The following is a 16887-nucleotide window of genomic DNA, read 5'->3' on the forward strand; positions in this document are numbered from 1 at the left end:
AAATTAAAAAGGTCACTTTATGGATTAAAACAGTCTGGGAGGATGTGGTATAATCGTCTTAGTGAATACCTTATGAAAGAAGGGTTCAAAAATAATCAAATCAGTCCTTGTGTTTTCATTAAGAGATCACAATCAGGGTTTGCAATTGTTGCAGTTTATGTTGATGACTTGAATATCATTGGAACCCCAAATGAACTTGAAATAACTGCAAAATACTTGATGAAAGAATTTGAGATGAAAGACCTTGGACAAACTAAATTTTGCCTTGGATTGCAAATTGAGCACTTAAATAATGGTATTTTCGTCCATCAGTCTAACTACACCGAAAGAGTGTTAAAACGTTTTTTCATGGACAAAGCGACCCCAACAAACACCCCGATGATTGTTCGGTCTTTGACTATGAAATATGATCCATTTAGACCTCGAGAGGAAAACGAGGATGTCCTTGGTCCTGAAGTACCATATCTAAGTGCAATTGGGGCTCTAATGTATCTAGCTAACAATACTAGACCAGACATAGCTTTTTCTGTGAATTTGTTAGCCAGGTTTAGCAACGCACCAACGAAGAGACACTGGAAAGGAGTAAGACACTTACTACGATATCTACGAGGAACAAAAGATCTTGGTTTGTTTTATCAATCAAGGAAAGATGCCACCCTCATCGGATATGCAGATGCTGGATATCTATCAGACCCACAAAACGCCAAGTCACAAACTGGATATCTGTTCACCTATGGTGGAACTGCAATTTCTTGGAAATCAACAAAGCAAACCTTAACTGCGACATCATCAAATCATGCTGAGTTGATTGCCCTTTATGAAGCAGGACGTGAGTGTGTATGGCTAAGGTCAATGATCGGCAATATCCAAGAAGAATGTGGGATGAAAGAAGTAACTAAAAGTCCAACCATCATTTACGAAGACAATACTGCATGTATCGCACAAGTAACTGAAGGATATATTAAAGGTGATAGGACTAAACATATATCCCCAAAACTGTTCTTTACACACGATTTGCAGAAGGAAGGGAAGATAAATGTCCAACAGATCCAATCATCTGATAATCTTGCAGACTTGTTTACAAAGTCCCTACCTTCGAAGAGTGTTGAGCGGTTGGTCCACAAGATTGGGATGCGTTGTCTTCATAAACTATGTTAAAATCAGGGGGAGCATTATATGCACTGCACTCTTTTTCCCTTCGATCAGGTTTTTATCCCAATGGGTTTTTCCTGACAAGGTTTTTAATGAGGCAGTACACTAAAGCATATAGTTATATATTGTTGTACTCTTTTCCCTTAGCTATGGCTTTTATCCTAAAGGGTTTTACCTAGCAAGGTTTTAACGAGGCAACATATACCCTATTCTGTATGGACATTCAAGGGGGAGTGTTAAGAGTTAATTAATTTAGTCAAGGTGTGAATGTCCACACTCCAATTTCTTCATTGCATTTAATGTAGTAGCCAACTCTAATTGTCACCCTCTAAGGTTATAGCCCACAATGTAATAGTGGTTCTTACTACTATAAATAGCCATGTAATTTCACTTGTATGATGCACAAAAAATATTACCAAGAGTAATACATAAAAGTAGTAATACTTCTCTTTTTACCTTCTTCTCTTAATCCTCTAATTTCTATATATTTCATAACACAGAAACATTATATTGGGTCCATCAATATCATATATTTATGTTTTACCCAAAACCCCCCTCACATTATGTCAAAAAAAAAAAAAAAAAAAAAAAGTTCCCCTCTCACATGTAATCATTTAATCATTTCCTTTGTCTAATACCAGATAAAGCACCTATTTCAAATCACTATCCATATTCAACGTAGAAGTATCAAGTTTGAAATTGAATCTGCATTTGAAACTAGAGTATGTATGTAGACAGATAACTTTTACAATTCTTTTAATAGGCAAGATGAAGTAATTTAAAACATCAACTAAGTTTTCATTACATCCAGAATTAGAAAATAAAAGGCAGTACTTACCTTCAGCCTTACTTGATTGACTGATGAAAGTGTTTCATCCACCTCTAGATGAAAGTGTCCCTTCAAAGGATTTAGTATTTTCCTTCAGAACAGGACTTTCAGTACCAGCATAGAGATAACAGATTCTTGTCCTATCCGGGCTGACTGTTAGGCATACAGGATCAATTTGCAGTGCTGCAGGCTTAGCTTGGTTAAACTTAATGATCCTCAGATCAAATTAACTTTGAAGAAAATACATTTTCTGAAATTTCCTGGTGTCCTTCCCTTTCAAGGCTTCACGTCATGTATGTTACAGGTATTATATCTTAGCAGTAACTATTACAGAATCAATCAAAGAATCATACTGACCTCAAATGTGAGAATTGGTCAAGTGCAATCAGCTTTACACGGAATGCAGCCTGCAGACTAATTTAGTTTTAAACAAAGAAATGTCAGACGATTAGACGGCTAATGTAGTTTGATCATATCTTATTGTGAAAAGTCATTTTCACATTAAAATGTTACTCCTGAGTATTTTTTAACTTTCTTTGCATATGTTTTCTGATCAAGGTTGATAGCAGCAAGGCCAGCAACCACCAGAAAATCTGAAACAGAAGAAAAATGGATCCTCAAGAACAGCTAGAGTGGGTGATATCCATACGAGAAAGACTCAAGGAAGCACAACAATATGCTGCAAGAAAACCATGGGAGAAGTGGTGCATATATCGAGTTCCTTGTCGCCTAAGAGAAGTCCAAGAGAGCAAGAAAACCTATGAGCCCCAGACCATATCCATAGGGCCATTCCATATAGGCAGTGAACAAGTTCTGGATATGGATCGCCACAAGTGGATCGCTCTGAACCAAATCTTAGAACGCACAGGTCAGGACCTAAATCTTTACCTTGATTCCATCAAAGAGGTTGAAGAAGAAGCGCGAGCTTGTTATCAGCAAGAAGTAGTGCATCTCAGCAGCAATAAGTTTGTAGAGATGATGGTCCTTGATGGTTGCTTCATCCTTGAGCTCTTCAGATGTTACCCGGGTTCAGGGACTATTGGTAATCCCATATTCTCTAATCAAAGAATAATTGACGACATTCTGTTAGACATGGTAATGTTGGAAAACCAAATTCCACTTTTCATAATTGACAGGCTACTTAGGCTAATGTCCACAGCTGGTAATCCTAATGCGCTCCAGAAAGAGAAGGCTATGGCTTTAGCTCTGAACTTCTTCAACCCTGAGTGGCTGACAGGTAATTTTACAACTTCGTGTTGAATCGATCTTCAGAACATAGACAAAGCCGTGTTTTAAAATCAACAAAACTGATTTTATGCAACAATTGGACAAGCTAAAAGCAGCTTGACAAGATAAGTTCTACATCTTTTACTTCATATCCACCTTGACAGGTAAGCCTATGTCCGTACAAGAATTCAATGAGCTGAAGCTATCTCTGGAGCAGGAAGAGTGTGTTCATGTCCTTGATGTTTTCAGACAATGTCTACTCCATGCAAGGCCTCAACAGGGCACCATTTTCAGACATCGATTTCAATGGAAGGTACGTGATCAGCTTATCCCTGGGTGTTTGAAGCGGTGGCTACATTGCCTACATGCCAATAGAGCCCCAAATAGAATTTCAAGGCGTGGACAAGTCATACATAGAGTCACAGAGCTCAGAGAGGGAGGAGTAAAATTCAGAAAACGAAACACCAACTGTTTCTGGGATATTAGGTTCAAGAACGGGGTTCTTGAAATCCCTTCAATTTGGATACAAGATAGTACAATGACCATCCTCCTGAATTTAACAGCCTTCGAGCACTGTCATCTGAAGATAAGTGATGCAGTGATTGCATCATATGTGGTCTTCATGGAATGCTTGATAAAATCCCCAGAAGATGTGGGCCACCTTCACCATTGTGGAATCATTCAGCATCATCTTGGAGATGATACAGAAGTTGTTGACATGTTCAAGAGCATATCTAAAGAAATGTTAGTGGATGCACATGGTGGTTATTACTCAAAATTATCCGAGCAAGTGAATGCTTACTACAACCAGAGAAGAAATAGGTGGCGAGCAAGCCTGATTCATAAGTATTTTTATAATCCTTGGGCTATCATCTCACTGGTCGCTGCTATTATTCTATTGTTCCTTACCGCCATACAGAGCTTCTATGCAGTTTATGCTTACTACAGGCCGAATTCTTAATCTTAAAATAGAAAAGATATCCTATGAATTTCTGTGACCACAATATGCGCTTTCATCATTACTTTCTTGTATCTGATTGAGCATGTATAGAATTTAATTTGTTATTTTCTTTATACTGCATTTGGAAAATGTTATGAGCTGAGATTTTTAGAACAGTAAATAGTAGTTTAAAAAATAATTTAATTTGATTGACAGTTCTGATTCTTCTAAATTAAACTAACAGATACAATGTAAAGCTATCGAGTGGTCTCATTTCCTTCTATATATTAACCAACTATCTTTTTCTACCAAATACTATCACTATCACTAAATTGCACTATCTAGAATGCCCTTCCCCTTAGCCCTTACGCCAATTCCCAACAAAAAACTGAAAGAGATTTCCTGATGATCAATTAAAATAGCAAATAGCCTAAGAGTTAGAGCCTGTCACTTAAAACATGAAACTGTTGAACATTAGTTTCAGCAGCACAGGTCAGTGAGGAGGAATGGTTTACAGGTTGCAGATTGTCAAACGAAGGGCTACCTGTAAGAATATTCGGAAGGCAAGTAATAAAGTTGGCATACTAATGTTTACATTGTCGTTTGTAGTTAAATTTGTTAGGGGAAATCTAAATCTTGATTGACTTGATGATGATTACACACCAATAGATGGATGCAGGATAACGGGATCACGTACTCAGTCCCGAGTTGCTTAATTATACCACATAGATACCATAATTGAATACTATGCAAGAAACACAAGAGAAATACAGAGTAAAAACAAAAGTACAGGACTATAAATGCTTAATCAACTTCAAATCTATTTTTGACATGATGTGAAACAAAACCTGATTTACCTTCCACACCAAATGTACCAACAGACACCGTACGCTAGCACCAAAATATCCGTCTCAGGAACTTGCAAATACATGTATAAATTAGATACGCTTTTATTTTTCCAATTTCTGCCCTTCTGAAACATTGATTATCATGCGAAACAAGTTTGCACACCACGTATATTAAAGCAGTCTAATTTTTACTGTCTTACAGCCCTGATTACTCGAACCCGGTGCATCCTCCGTAAATATTGCATTTTATCTTTCAGTTAGGCATTTTGTCGAACAGGTGATGGGCTTAACAATTATTGAAGCAAAAACCATTACTGATTTTTTGAATGTAAAAAAGAACTTAAGACTTTCGGAAACTTGTGTCATAGTGTAGTGTCGTAACAAGTTAATTATTTGATGGGATTGAAGAAAGAAAATCTATTGTAGAAGAAAACGGGATAAAGTTGAATAATTAAAATAATTTTTTTCTAAATTTAATTCATATCCAAATACTAAACAAAATCATAAATTATATATATATATTTTTTTTTTTACAAAATCATAAATTATATCCTAAACATTATACTTCCTCAGCTTTTTTATTATTGAATCATAGGGACCGGGTAAATGTACAAAATTGTCCATGTGACATATTGGTAAACTAAAAAATAAGTGTGAAAAAGCAAAAGTATGTTGGGTATTTATAGTGTGAACACATAATTTTTTCCTAAAGAATAAATAATGAAATCATGCAATATTTGTGAAACTTCCTAGAAAGACAAGTGGTGCAATAATAAAAAAAAACAGAGGAAAAAGTACACTATATTTATTATATCCTAAACTCTAAACAAAGTATGTTTAGGATATAATTTATGTTTCATTACATACTATCTGCATATTATATCCTAAACAAAATATTTTTAGGATATAATTTATGATTTTGTTTAGTATTTGGATTTGAATAGAACGGTAAGAAATATCGGTTACATCTTTCTATATAAGTAGATAGATTATGAATTATATGATTATAAGACTATTGAGAAGCTGCAAATTTGAAGATTAGATCGGTTAAATTTAAGTTTTCCTTTTTACACCTGTTTGTCGTCGCTTAAACACCGCCTTCAACATGGCGTGTCTAACTACACTGCGTATGGGTTGTGCTGCAGGCGCACTTGCCATGGCTACATACACTATGACTACGGGGATAGACTATTTTCGTCAAAAGAACAACAAGCTCAATATTATCGCTGGAGCGGCTGCCGGCGGAGCTGCAGTCCAGGCTCGTCATGGCATTAAATCCGCGTCATGCACTGCCATAGGTGTCGCAAGTTTCCTCACGTATGCTGCAATGTTTAAGCATACTAGACCCCCTACTGAGGGAAACTAAGCACAAATTGGCGCTTAACTATTTAATTACTGTGTTTATTTTGCTACTAATTAACATTTTGCATGTACGTGCTCATACAATTTATGATGAAATTATATGAAGGATGATTTTTTATTTTATTAATTTTTATATTATTATTTGAAGGATGATTTTTAATTTTTATATTATTATATGAAGGATGATTTTTTTGCTTGTCAAATTCATATTTAATATAGCTGGGGTGTTAATGATTCCAATTGAGATCAAACTCGTGCTGTGGTGCTAGTATGCACATCATAAATTCATAATCGACAGTCTAATAGTACAATGTCATATTGTCATGTAGGAAATTATTACATGAAATTCTTTTGTGTTTGTTCTTGGTTCATAATTTAAACCTTGCTAGTTTCTGCACTAGATCATAATCTTAACTAATTGTTCATCTTGTTTCAATTGACGAACACACAAGCTGACAACACTAACATAACAGCTTTGAGGCGTAAGAGAGGTATCTGATAGTGCAAAATTATTATTATTACTCCCTAACTTTGAAGGGGTAGGAAGAGAGATATCTGCGTCAAAGAGACATGGTTTAGCAGCTAAGCCAAGTGGCCAACCCCATTATGTTGAAACACATTGAACAATGCATTATCTAAATCAATAAACCATCATATGCGTAACGCGTAAATACCATTTAGCCAAATGCTTAAATCAAACAAACTCCAAAAAAAAAGAAGTATATAATCCTAGGTATAACCAGTGGCGGATCCAGGATTTGGGGAATGGGGGTACGAAATTAAGTTTAATAAAAAAAAAATTACAAAATACAAAGTAATATGTGGAGCGTAATAATTTTTTCTTAACTAAATTTTGAGTTAATAAGAGTTCGTCATTGTTGAGGCCGTTGAGGGTCATCTCTGCATTCTTGATGCCGAAAGTCACCGGGTTGTCTCTTGGATGGATGTTGTTTTTTTAAAGAAAGAAGCACCTTTTGCAAGGAACATTTGCCAAAGCTAAAGCAACAAAGAAGAAAATATCACACAATTTAGTTCATAAGATCATTAGAAAATCAGGTTCTTAATGCAAGAGGCACTCATTGTTGGCTTTAGTGAAACAAGTACATAGCTAGGTTTTACACATTTACTATTTCGGCTAGGATAGAGTTGGAGATGTTACAGACCTGTAGGAGTTTGATTTTCTTGTAAAGAGGAGTTTTAGTCCTTTTAGATCTAGTTTTAGAAGCTGGGAAGCTCTCCGGATATATTCTAGTTTTCTACCTCCTCCTCCATAATCAGCCCAAGGTAAAGATCGGCATGTTTCAGATAAAAAAACTTCATCCAATACAGAAATCCTTGCCATATTAAAATGTTCATACGAGGGTCTCCGAGGTTTTATACAACAACAACCAAAACGAGGCACATTTGCTTGTGCTTTTGGTTTATCTGGTGGAGGACGAACCTGGGCTGGAGGATGTATGGCTTGTTGGTTCATACGGGCCTCATTCTCTGGTGCTATGTCATGATGAGTTGACAGGTGATTGGATGCATGAGTGTCATTATGTGGGATCATCCTCACATTTTCGATATTGCATTGTGATCTACTAGTAACAGACTGACATTTTACCTGCACGAGTTTGGATTCCTTACAGAAAAGAGTTTCTGATCCAGTAGTAGAATCAGGAAAGCCCTCCAAGAAGGCTCCTCACTATCATCTGAGTTCAACTGAGGTGCATCAGAAGGTTTAGGCGCGACCATGTTTCCAATCTTATTGTTCTTCCCAACATTATCAAAACACTGATTGTAATCAGCTTCCTCTTCACCCTCCCAAGCACCGAAAAGTGGCGCCTTTGACTGTGCTTTTTGTAGTGTTACTGGTTTAGCTAGTGATGGATGATCCTGAGCAGAAAGTTCCTTTTGAAGAGGTTCAGTTTTGGATGAGATGACAGATGAGCTCTTTATCTTCGACTTTCTTCTTATTTTCAAAATAGGTGGTGTAGCCAACATTGTCTCTAATAATGTTTGAGGCAACAAACTGTGGGGCTTTAGCTTTGGTATTGAATACAGGCCACCACTTAGATGGATTAGTGCCCTTTAGTATTGAACAACATTGGGTAAATCAGGTCCCGAATGAGATTTCCCCATATGTACTCTCGGACATTGAGTCCTTTAATTTATTATGCACTTTTCTGATTTATTAGTTTTGATCTAACCATCTAAAATAATCCAAATGACATTTTTGTAATTGTGAGGAATTCATACACTTCCCTTTTCCCTTTTCTTCTTTCGTAGTTTAGTTCTTTCTCTCTCTACAATTCCACTCTCTCCTCAAATTAATATTAGCATAAATTCGTCAGCTTCATGAGGAAATTTTCTTAGCTTTTTGTATCAATTGTTGTAAATTTATGAATTTTATGTTCAAATTTGTTTTGAAGTTCAATTTTAATTGCAATTTTAGATCATAATTGCGACTTTTATCCAATTCTGCGATTATAATTGCAATTATTATCAAGTTTCGCGATTAGAATTGAAAATTTCTCAGCTTTTGGCTTAATGTAATTTATCAATTTTCATCTTCAATTTTAAGTTTCATTACCTTTAACAACCTTTTTTTTTTTTTTTTTTTTCACTTTATCAAGCTTAGTTTCTTGTAAAAAAAAAAAAAAAAAAAAAAAAAAAAAAAAAAAAAAAAAACCTCTAAATTACTAATGTCTGCATTTATAATTGAAATTAAATCGAATTAATTGTTAATGCATATAAATTGTGATTCTTGGAAGTTATTTATACATATTGTATCTAATCCGCTTTTGATGAACCTTAATCGCTTAACGATTACATCAGAAAGGAAGGTTAGTTTGATTTAAACAAACAAGCTAAGGGAGAAAAACAGAAGTTACTCTGTCCCAGAACCGCGTTTATCATTTTCTTTCGCAGTGTAAAAGAAAACTGAGTGGATTTCCTCACTCTCCCACGAAGCAAACTTCAGTACATTGGATTGCAAAAAGGAACAAAGTATGCCATACATAACACAAATACATCGATCAGTCTTGACAGTCTATAATCGCTTCAAGAAACTACCTGTCCCTCATCCTTGTTTAGTTGTTTTCTTTCTTCCTCTTTTAAAACAAGATCCAATCTGAGAAAGGAGCCAAGAAGGAATGAGTAGAAAGGAATTTATTTATTTTTTGACGCGAGTAATGAAGTACATTCAAAAGAAATACTAGTATGTATGCATACGATAGCTTTACCTTTCTCTTTTGTTTATGGTTATCAGTTGACAGGTTACAGGATGCAGGCGTGTCATTGTTTGAGACTAGACTGCTGGTTGCCTCTACTTTTGACTGACATTAGTGCGAGAAAAAGAGATTTAAGCAGAATGAAGGAAACGAAAATATATACAGGGGAATGAAGCCAAAGCCAACAGATGAGATTTGTGTCACACAAACACGATCTCACAAATACAGTTTATAGTAAAGAAAGTAGTACTCAAAGTTGGCATATTCATCAAAAGAAGACTGAAGAATATGTACAGACTGAAGTGTTACCTGTATGAGGTTAAATTCTGTCTCGAGAGGAGTAGGAGATTCATTAGTAGGATTTGGGAAGCCCCGGGATGCAATTTCAGTATGACCAACATTATTATTGTCACTTTTCTTAACTATTAGCCTTCTACCTCCCCCATAATCCATAGGTAGAGACCGAGCTCTTTCAGCAATGATATCTTCATCATCCAGTAGAGGATACCTTGCATTATTGATAGGAGGTCCACCGAATTCACTATTTCCATCAACCAAACCTTGAAGCTCTATTATATGACCTTCTCGACCAAGACAATTATTTGTGAGGGATTTGTATTTGTTCACGACCCAATTCTTAATTTTCATCCAAACATTGGCAAACCACCACTGGCTATAACCAGCTTCACCTTCACCATCCCAAACACCAAACTGTGGCACCAACTTAGACTGCGCTTCTGATTTAGCTAGTGCAGGAGGATCTAGAGCTAACAGGGGGACTTCAGATTGCTGTTCCTCCGGATCTGCTCTTGGGTCTCCATCTTGAGGGTCACCTGGATTTATCACAGGTCTATTATTCTTCTTCTTTTTTCCTGCATTGTGAAAGTAAACTGAGCAGTTTTCTTCACTCTCCCATGATTCGAACTTTGATACTTCAGGCTGGAGAGAATACAAAGCCCAAGAGATGTAAGTGATTTTACTACTTATTATGTTATTTTTCGCTCTTTAATCAGAGTAAATGTTCAAGTATGTCATACGCAGCACACATATTAATAATCAACGAACAATTAATTCTCTGTAAGAGAATTATATGGAGTATGGACTCAGACAAACCAGTATGATGTATCAGTAAATTCTTCAAATCGCCATGAGTATCACAGTTTACCAATAATATTGTATCCTAAGTTTCTGTCTTAATTAATTATTAGTAGATATAGAAGGAACAAAATATTCTATTGAATCCATCATATTATTATAAACCTCCATAAAATTCCTCACTCTGTGTCATGTATCTATACCAATTACCAAGTACTTATCTTACTATCCATAGTCCTCATGTAAGTAAGCAATTAGCAACAAGTTCAAATATGAACCTGCTATTGAAACTACAGTAGACAGATATATTTTCGAGGTTCTCTATAAACTTTGAGTGACAAAATGAAGCAATTCATTTGCCCATATAATAGAAAATATATAGAAAACTTTCACTAAATTTCATATTAAGAAAAAAGCAGCATCACTTCAGCCTTACTAGGTTGACTGACGAAGATTGAGGTGTTTCGTCTACTTCCAAATGCAGAGGTAATTGACTGCTGGGATTCTGTAATCCCTTAAGGACAGTTCTTTCAATACCAGCCATAGAGATAGCAGATCCCCAACTTCAACTCAGCTGAGCATGAGCCTTTTGCAGGACTGCAGGTTTAACTTAATATGTTGCTTAGACAAATTCAACTCTAAAGAGGAGTAGACTTTCTGTGATTTCCTGCTGTCATTTTCATAACCTACCAACATTGGACTTATTTCCCTCCATAAAGAATTGTGTATGCTACAGAAATACAGATATTATATCTTAATGGATTGTGCGATTATTGCAACATTAGTTAAAGACTCGTGTTGACCCCAAGTCTTGTGCATTGGTTGAATCAAGCGCAATTAAAGCAAATTACAGGGTGCTATTCGTATGGAAGTGTAATATTAAACCCTTGATGGGAAACTATTTTGTTAGTCTTCCTCAAAGCAATTACATCTTTTTTATCACTTCAATCTGATAATTAATGAGTAGAATGTCACAAGTTAAATAGGAAGAAATTTTGCTTTACCGGCCAGTTTGAAATTTTTTATTTTGAAAGATTAATAGGTTTAATTAGAGCAGTGCCTTCATTTTTCATCGAGTTAGTGGTAGATAATTTGTATTTGAATAATGCTTATGTTTTATAGCAAGTTAGTGAAAAGTGAAAACATACAGAAGGAAATCTGATTTCCAGACTGCTATGTTTGAATGTGCAATTTTCTGATAACAGGTTTGATTAAAGGTGCAGTAATAAACTGTTTGCACAAAAACTACCTGCAGAACATGAAACATCTGATCTGAATGAGTGATTTTACTCGTGTAGTACACTAGTACTGAAGGTATGATAATTAATTAATCCATTGAGAGTTCTCACTTCTCAGACAGGCACACGTGTTACTATATACCTAGTACCATATCACCAGTTAATAAAATATCTAAAATAAAAATGAAAGAGAAGAATATCTTGGGTGCTGTTAGAGCAAATGGTTGATAATTGAAGTAATTAGCAAAGAACAATAAGGAAATTTGATAGTAAAAGAGACAAGAAATTGGAAGGTGGGAAAATCCTTCAAGCAATTACTTGAAAACTATAAAACCCACCCAAGAACAAGGAGAATGTTTGTATTGATTTCAATTAGTGTTTACAAGAGTAATCTCTCACTAATTTCCACTCTAAAGCACAAGGGTTTCAAGAACAAGAACCCTAGCTCTAATTGTGTTTCACTCAATTTGGGGATAATGAACAAAATAACTCTTAATGGGTATTTATACCCCCGACAGATTTGGACAGGGTATCAGGTAGGCACGGACGTACAAGCCCAGATAACTCATTCCAGTAGCTACTGCTCGTCTGGAACTGCAGCAGCACGGACGTGCCATATTTGGCACGGACGTGTATCCCCTGTTCGCATCAGCACAGACAGCTCGTAGTAAAACAGCTATAACTTCCTCGTTTCTTATCGGAATTAAGCTTATGACCTATCATTGGAAAGCTCTTGAAACAAGCTTTCACCTCCAACTTGAATCACCTCAAAACTCTAAGTAGTTTGAGAGATATGCCCAGTTGAAGTTGACCCATCCAATGCTTCCTTGCTTAACACAAGTAATTCTTCCCCTTAGCTTATATGCCAAGCCTCGATTGATTCCCGAGTCACATTCCAACAGGTGCAATCTGTAAACCTTGGTGTGTGGTGCACTACAAGCAATGTGTGTGCGTGTTCTTAGTTCATCTCTTATGTTTTTGCATAGATCCCTACCGATTTCAATCATTTCATCCCTAACAACACTTACAGAAGTTGACGAAGCAACATGTCAGCTTTTAAGGCGTAGGAAGAGAGGTATCTGCATCATATTATGACTACATGGTTAACAAGTTGACTAAACTGTTATGACTTGATACTTTTGTCCCTATGAAAAGTCACATGATTTGATAAAAGAAGCAGCAAAATAACTGTCCTCAGAACAAATGCAAAAAAATTACAGTACATGCTTTATAGCTAATACAAGTATTAAGTTTCTTGACTTTAACAAAATATAATTAGGCACTTAGCATGCCCATATATATGAAAAGATAGATTAATACAAGATTCTTTGTATAAATCATAAATGGAAATTTAGGGAGCCTGTTTAAAGACTACCTGCAGTTCTGGTCTTCAATCTATTATCGCTTCAATAACTAACCATGTCCCCAGCTCTTGCGCGTTACTTTTGTTTAGTAGTTTTCTTTCCTTCTTTTCTAAACCAAGAAAACAAAGTTCCAGTCTGGAAAAAGAGCCAAAAAAAAAAAAAAAAAAAAAAAGGAACGAAGTGAGATGTTTTAATTTGGTTATTAACAGGGCCGGCTAAGGGCCTGTGCAAACAGACCCTCAGCACAGGGCCCCGAAATTTTAAGGCCCAATTTCGCTTGGAGCCCAGTTTTGTGAAAAGGAAAAAAAAAAAAAAAAAAAAAAATCAGTTTGCAGCATGTATAGGAATACGTTTACAAATCAATTCTCCGAATCCATCTACTCCATAATTACCTCTGTCAATTTGCAATTCCCATAAATAAACTTTCAATCTTAATAACTCTCCTTTAATAATAAGCCTTTAATTCTCACATTAATACCAAAAAAACATGAAGTTTCCTAGGAGTAAAATACTCCCACGGTTCACCTTCCTCTTTTAATGGTTATATTTTTTTTATTCAAATCCTCTTTTAATGGTTATTATTTTTTTTATTCAAATCCTCTTTCAATGGTTAGTTATATGTTAAACAAATTTTTCCATACACCAAAAATTGGATTAATCATTGTTTACTCGGTAAAAGATCAAAACCCATTCAATGAATCAGTCATATTACTCATATATAAGGTATGTGTTATTTACTCTGTCTTTTTCCCCAATACTTTGATTTGCTTTGAGCTTATTTTTACATTTTTAAGTAAAAAGTAAAAGAAATCGGTAACCTGTAATTGTGATAAGCGGCAATGGAGCTTTCAATATTTCGAAGGTGAACACTTGCTAATTAAACTAATAGCTTGTTTCTATCAATTTTTTTACAAGTTTTTTCTATTATTTTTTTACCTTCATTTATTAATTTAATTAATAATTACATACGTTATTAATTTGGTATTAATTATACATCTAAGAAATTTTCATAGATGAGTTAAAAAAAATTGTACTGTATCTTTTTATTAGGGCCCAATTTTTAGGATTAGAACAGGGCCCCGAAAATGTTTGGGACGGCCCTGGTTATTAATGATGCAAGTGTTAGAAATTACAATTACAGAAAATTAGAAAACTAATTACAATGAAAATACAAAATAGAATAGGACGAGATTAATCTCTGTCCTTAGGAAAATATTAGCCCCCCACTATGATGCTGATGGGAATTCCTACACTAATTTACCCCCAGGATTATCCTATTTCTAAGAATGAAAACACAACATAATTTTCACTCTCCATGGACATGTTTTTGAGAAGAACGTTTTTTTGAATGAATATGAAAACTGAATATTTTTTACTGCCAATGAAACAATTATATAGAGATAAGCATGGCAGTTATTTTAAGGGATAAAATAACTGCCTCCCTATATTATCCGAAAATTAAAAAAAATATTAATTAATTAGCACATGTTAGTCATAATTAATTAACCGTCGCGCGCGTGCTAAGTGCTGGTCTATGATTAGTAAATATTCTGATAAATATACTACTAATCATCTACTAACAAGCCCATGATCAAGCCCACACAAAAAGGCTCACAAATCATAATACACATAGTACACACTAGTTAATAAACAAGACCAACCTTTCATATTCTTTCCATGTGGGACAATGCTCCCACAAAAACTTACTTATTGAAGACTACATACAACAATCCCCCACTCAGTCTTCAATCCAACAAAAGTGTATAATGAAAGTATCTTTCGATTTGAACTTCCACTTAGTGAAAACAACTCAAGACCCTAACAAAATTAATGGCAGCTAAAAGGCTTTTGAGCCACAATTTCTAGTGTTAAAGTCGGAGTTACCTCACACACAATTGTTTTAATACAACATGTCCAAAACAAAGGTAGCACTATTATGGCCATGTGCTCTCCTGGTTTCATAGATATTTCCAAAAGATTAAACACATACTTTTGGTAGAAGCGGCACCACTTCTTATATCTATATAGGTGAATTCTATTACTATAGAAACCATTAAGAGTATATTACTCACCCTAAATCATGCACTAAATAAATAAATATCTTAGTGCGAACCAATCAGTTATCAACAATTTGTTATTACCACATTGAACCTTTTAATCACGGGTACTCGCAAAAATAAGGTTGGGTTTCCATTGTTGCCGATTTAATTATATGGTCTCAACCCCATTTCACGGCTTGTTCCATGAACCATATCCCTTGGAAGACCCTTAGTGAAAGGATCTGCCAAATTGTTACAAGATCTTACATAAACTACAGTTATAATCCCGTCGGATATTAACTGTTTTATGTAAGAATGTCTCAAACTGATATGTCTAGATTTTCCATTATAAATTTTATTATATGCTCTAGACAATGTTGCCTCACTATCACAGTGCAAAGAGATGGCTGGCATAGGTTGTGGCCACAACTTTATATCCAATAGCATATTTCTCAACCATTCTGCTTCTTTGCCTGCTGCTGCTAAGGCTAAAAATTCAGCCTCCATGGTGGAATGAGTAATGCATGTTTTTTCTTTGAGGCCCAAGAAACAGCACCACCACCAAGCATAAAGATCCAACCACTTGTGGATTTGTTATCTCCATCTCTTGATATCCAACTAGCATCAGAATATCCCTCAAGTACAGCTGGAAAGTTTCCATAATGCAAAGCAAACTTTTTGGTTCTTTTCAAATAACCAAATATTCTACCAATTGCTTGCCAATGATCTGTACTAGGATTGCTAGTAAACCTTGAGAGTTTGCAAACAGCAAATACAATATCCGGTCTAGTACAATGAGTAGCATACATCAAGCTACCTATTGCACTAGCATACTCCAATTGTGCAACAGCTCTTCCATCATTCTTACTAAGTTTACATGATGTATCATATGGAGTATTAAATTCTCTAAAACTCAAATGCTCAAACTTCTTAAGCATTTTCTCAATATAATGAGACTGACTAAGAGAATAACCCCCACTATTTCTTTTAACTTTGATACCCAAAATTGTATCAACTTCATTCAAGTCTTTCATCTTAAAGCATGAACTTAAATAATCCTTGGTTTCATTTATGCCTTTCATGTTAGTTCCAAAAATCAGCATATCATCAACATAAAGACATAAAATGACACCATAATCATTTGTAAACTTAGAATATATACATCTATCTGCAGAATTATGCATCCAAGAGAATGAGAAATAAACTTACCTTTTTCTTTCGCTTGGTTTCTGTCTGATGAGGAATTCCAGTTTGATCAACATTGCTATCGTTACTTTGCTCAACTCTTCTACCTCCCCCATATCGAGCTCTATCATCAATCAAATCCTCATCCAATAGAGTATACCTTGCACAACCAGTTTTACGTCCCATGATAGAATAACAAAAATCAGAGATGAGAAATTCTAACGGGATCAGGATCCCATCCTTAAAGATCTTCCAAGCATAGCCGAACCACCGGCTAAAACCATAACCAGCTTCACCTTCACCCTTAACACCAAACTGTGGCACCACCTTAGACCTTGCTTCTGATTTAGCTGGCGCAGGAGAATCCAGAGCTGAATGATCCTCATCAAGATG

General features: G+C 35.4%; 1 protein-coding gene across 1 annotated transcript; it reads left to right on the forward strand.

Annotated features, from left to right (window-relative positions):
- The first annotated feature begins 2590 nt into the window (after window positions 1–2590).
- Window positions 2591–4169, forward strand: LOC145616770 (UPF0481 protein At3g47200-like). Its single transcript, XM_081671499.1, has 2 exons — window positions 2591–3218; window positions 3373–4169. The coding sequence occupies exons 1-2, from the start codon at window positions 2591–2593 to the stop codon at window positions 4167–4169; spliced, it is 1425 nt and encodes a 474-aa protein (XP_081527625.1).
- Window positions 4170–16887: the final 12718 nt, after the last annotated feature.

The sequence above is a fragment of the Chenopodium album genome, chromosome 26 (assembly GCF_948465745.1).
Source record: "Chenopodium album chromosome 26, dcCheAlbu1.1, whole genome shotgun sequence".
NCBI classification, from domain to species: domain Eukaryota; kingdom Viridiplantae; phylum Streptophyta; class Magnoliopsida; order Caryophyllales; family Amaranthaceae; genus Chenopodium; species Chenopodium album.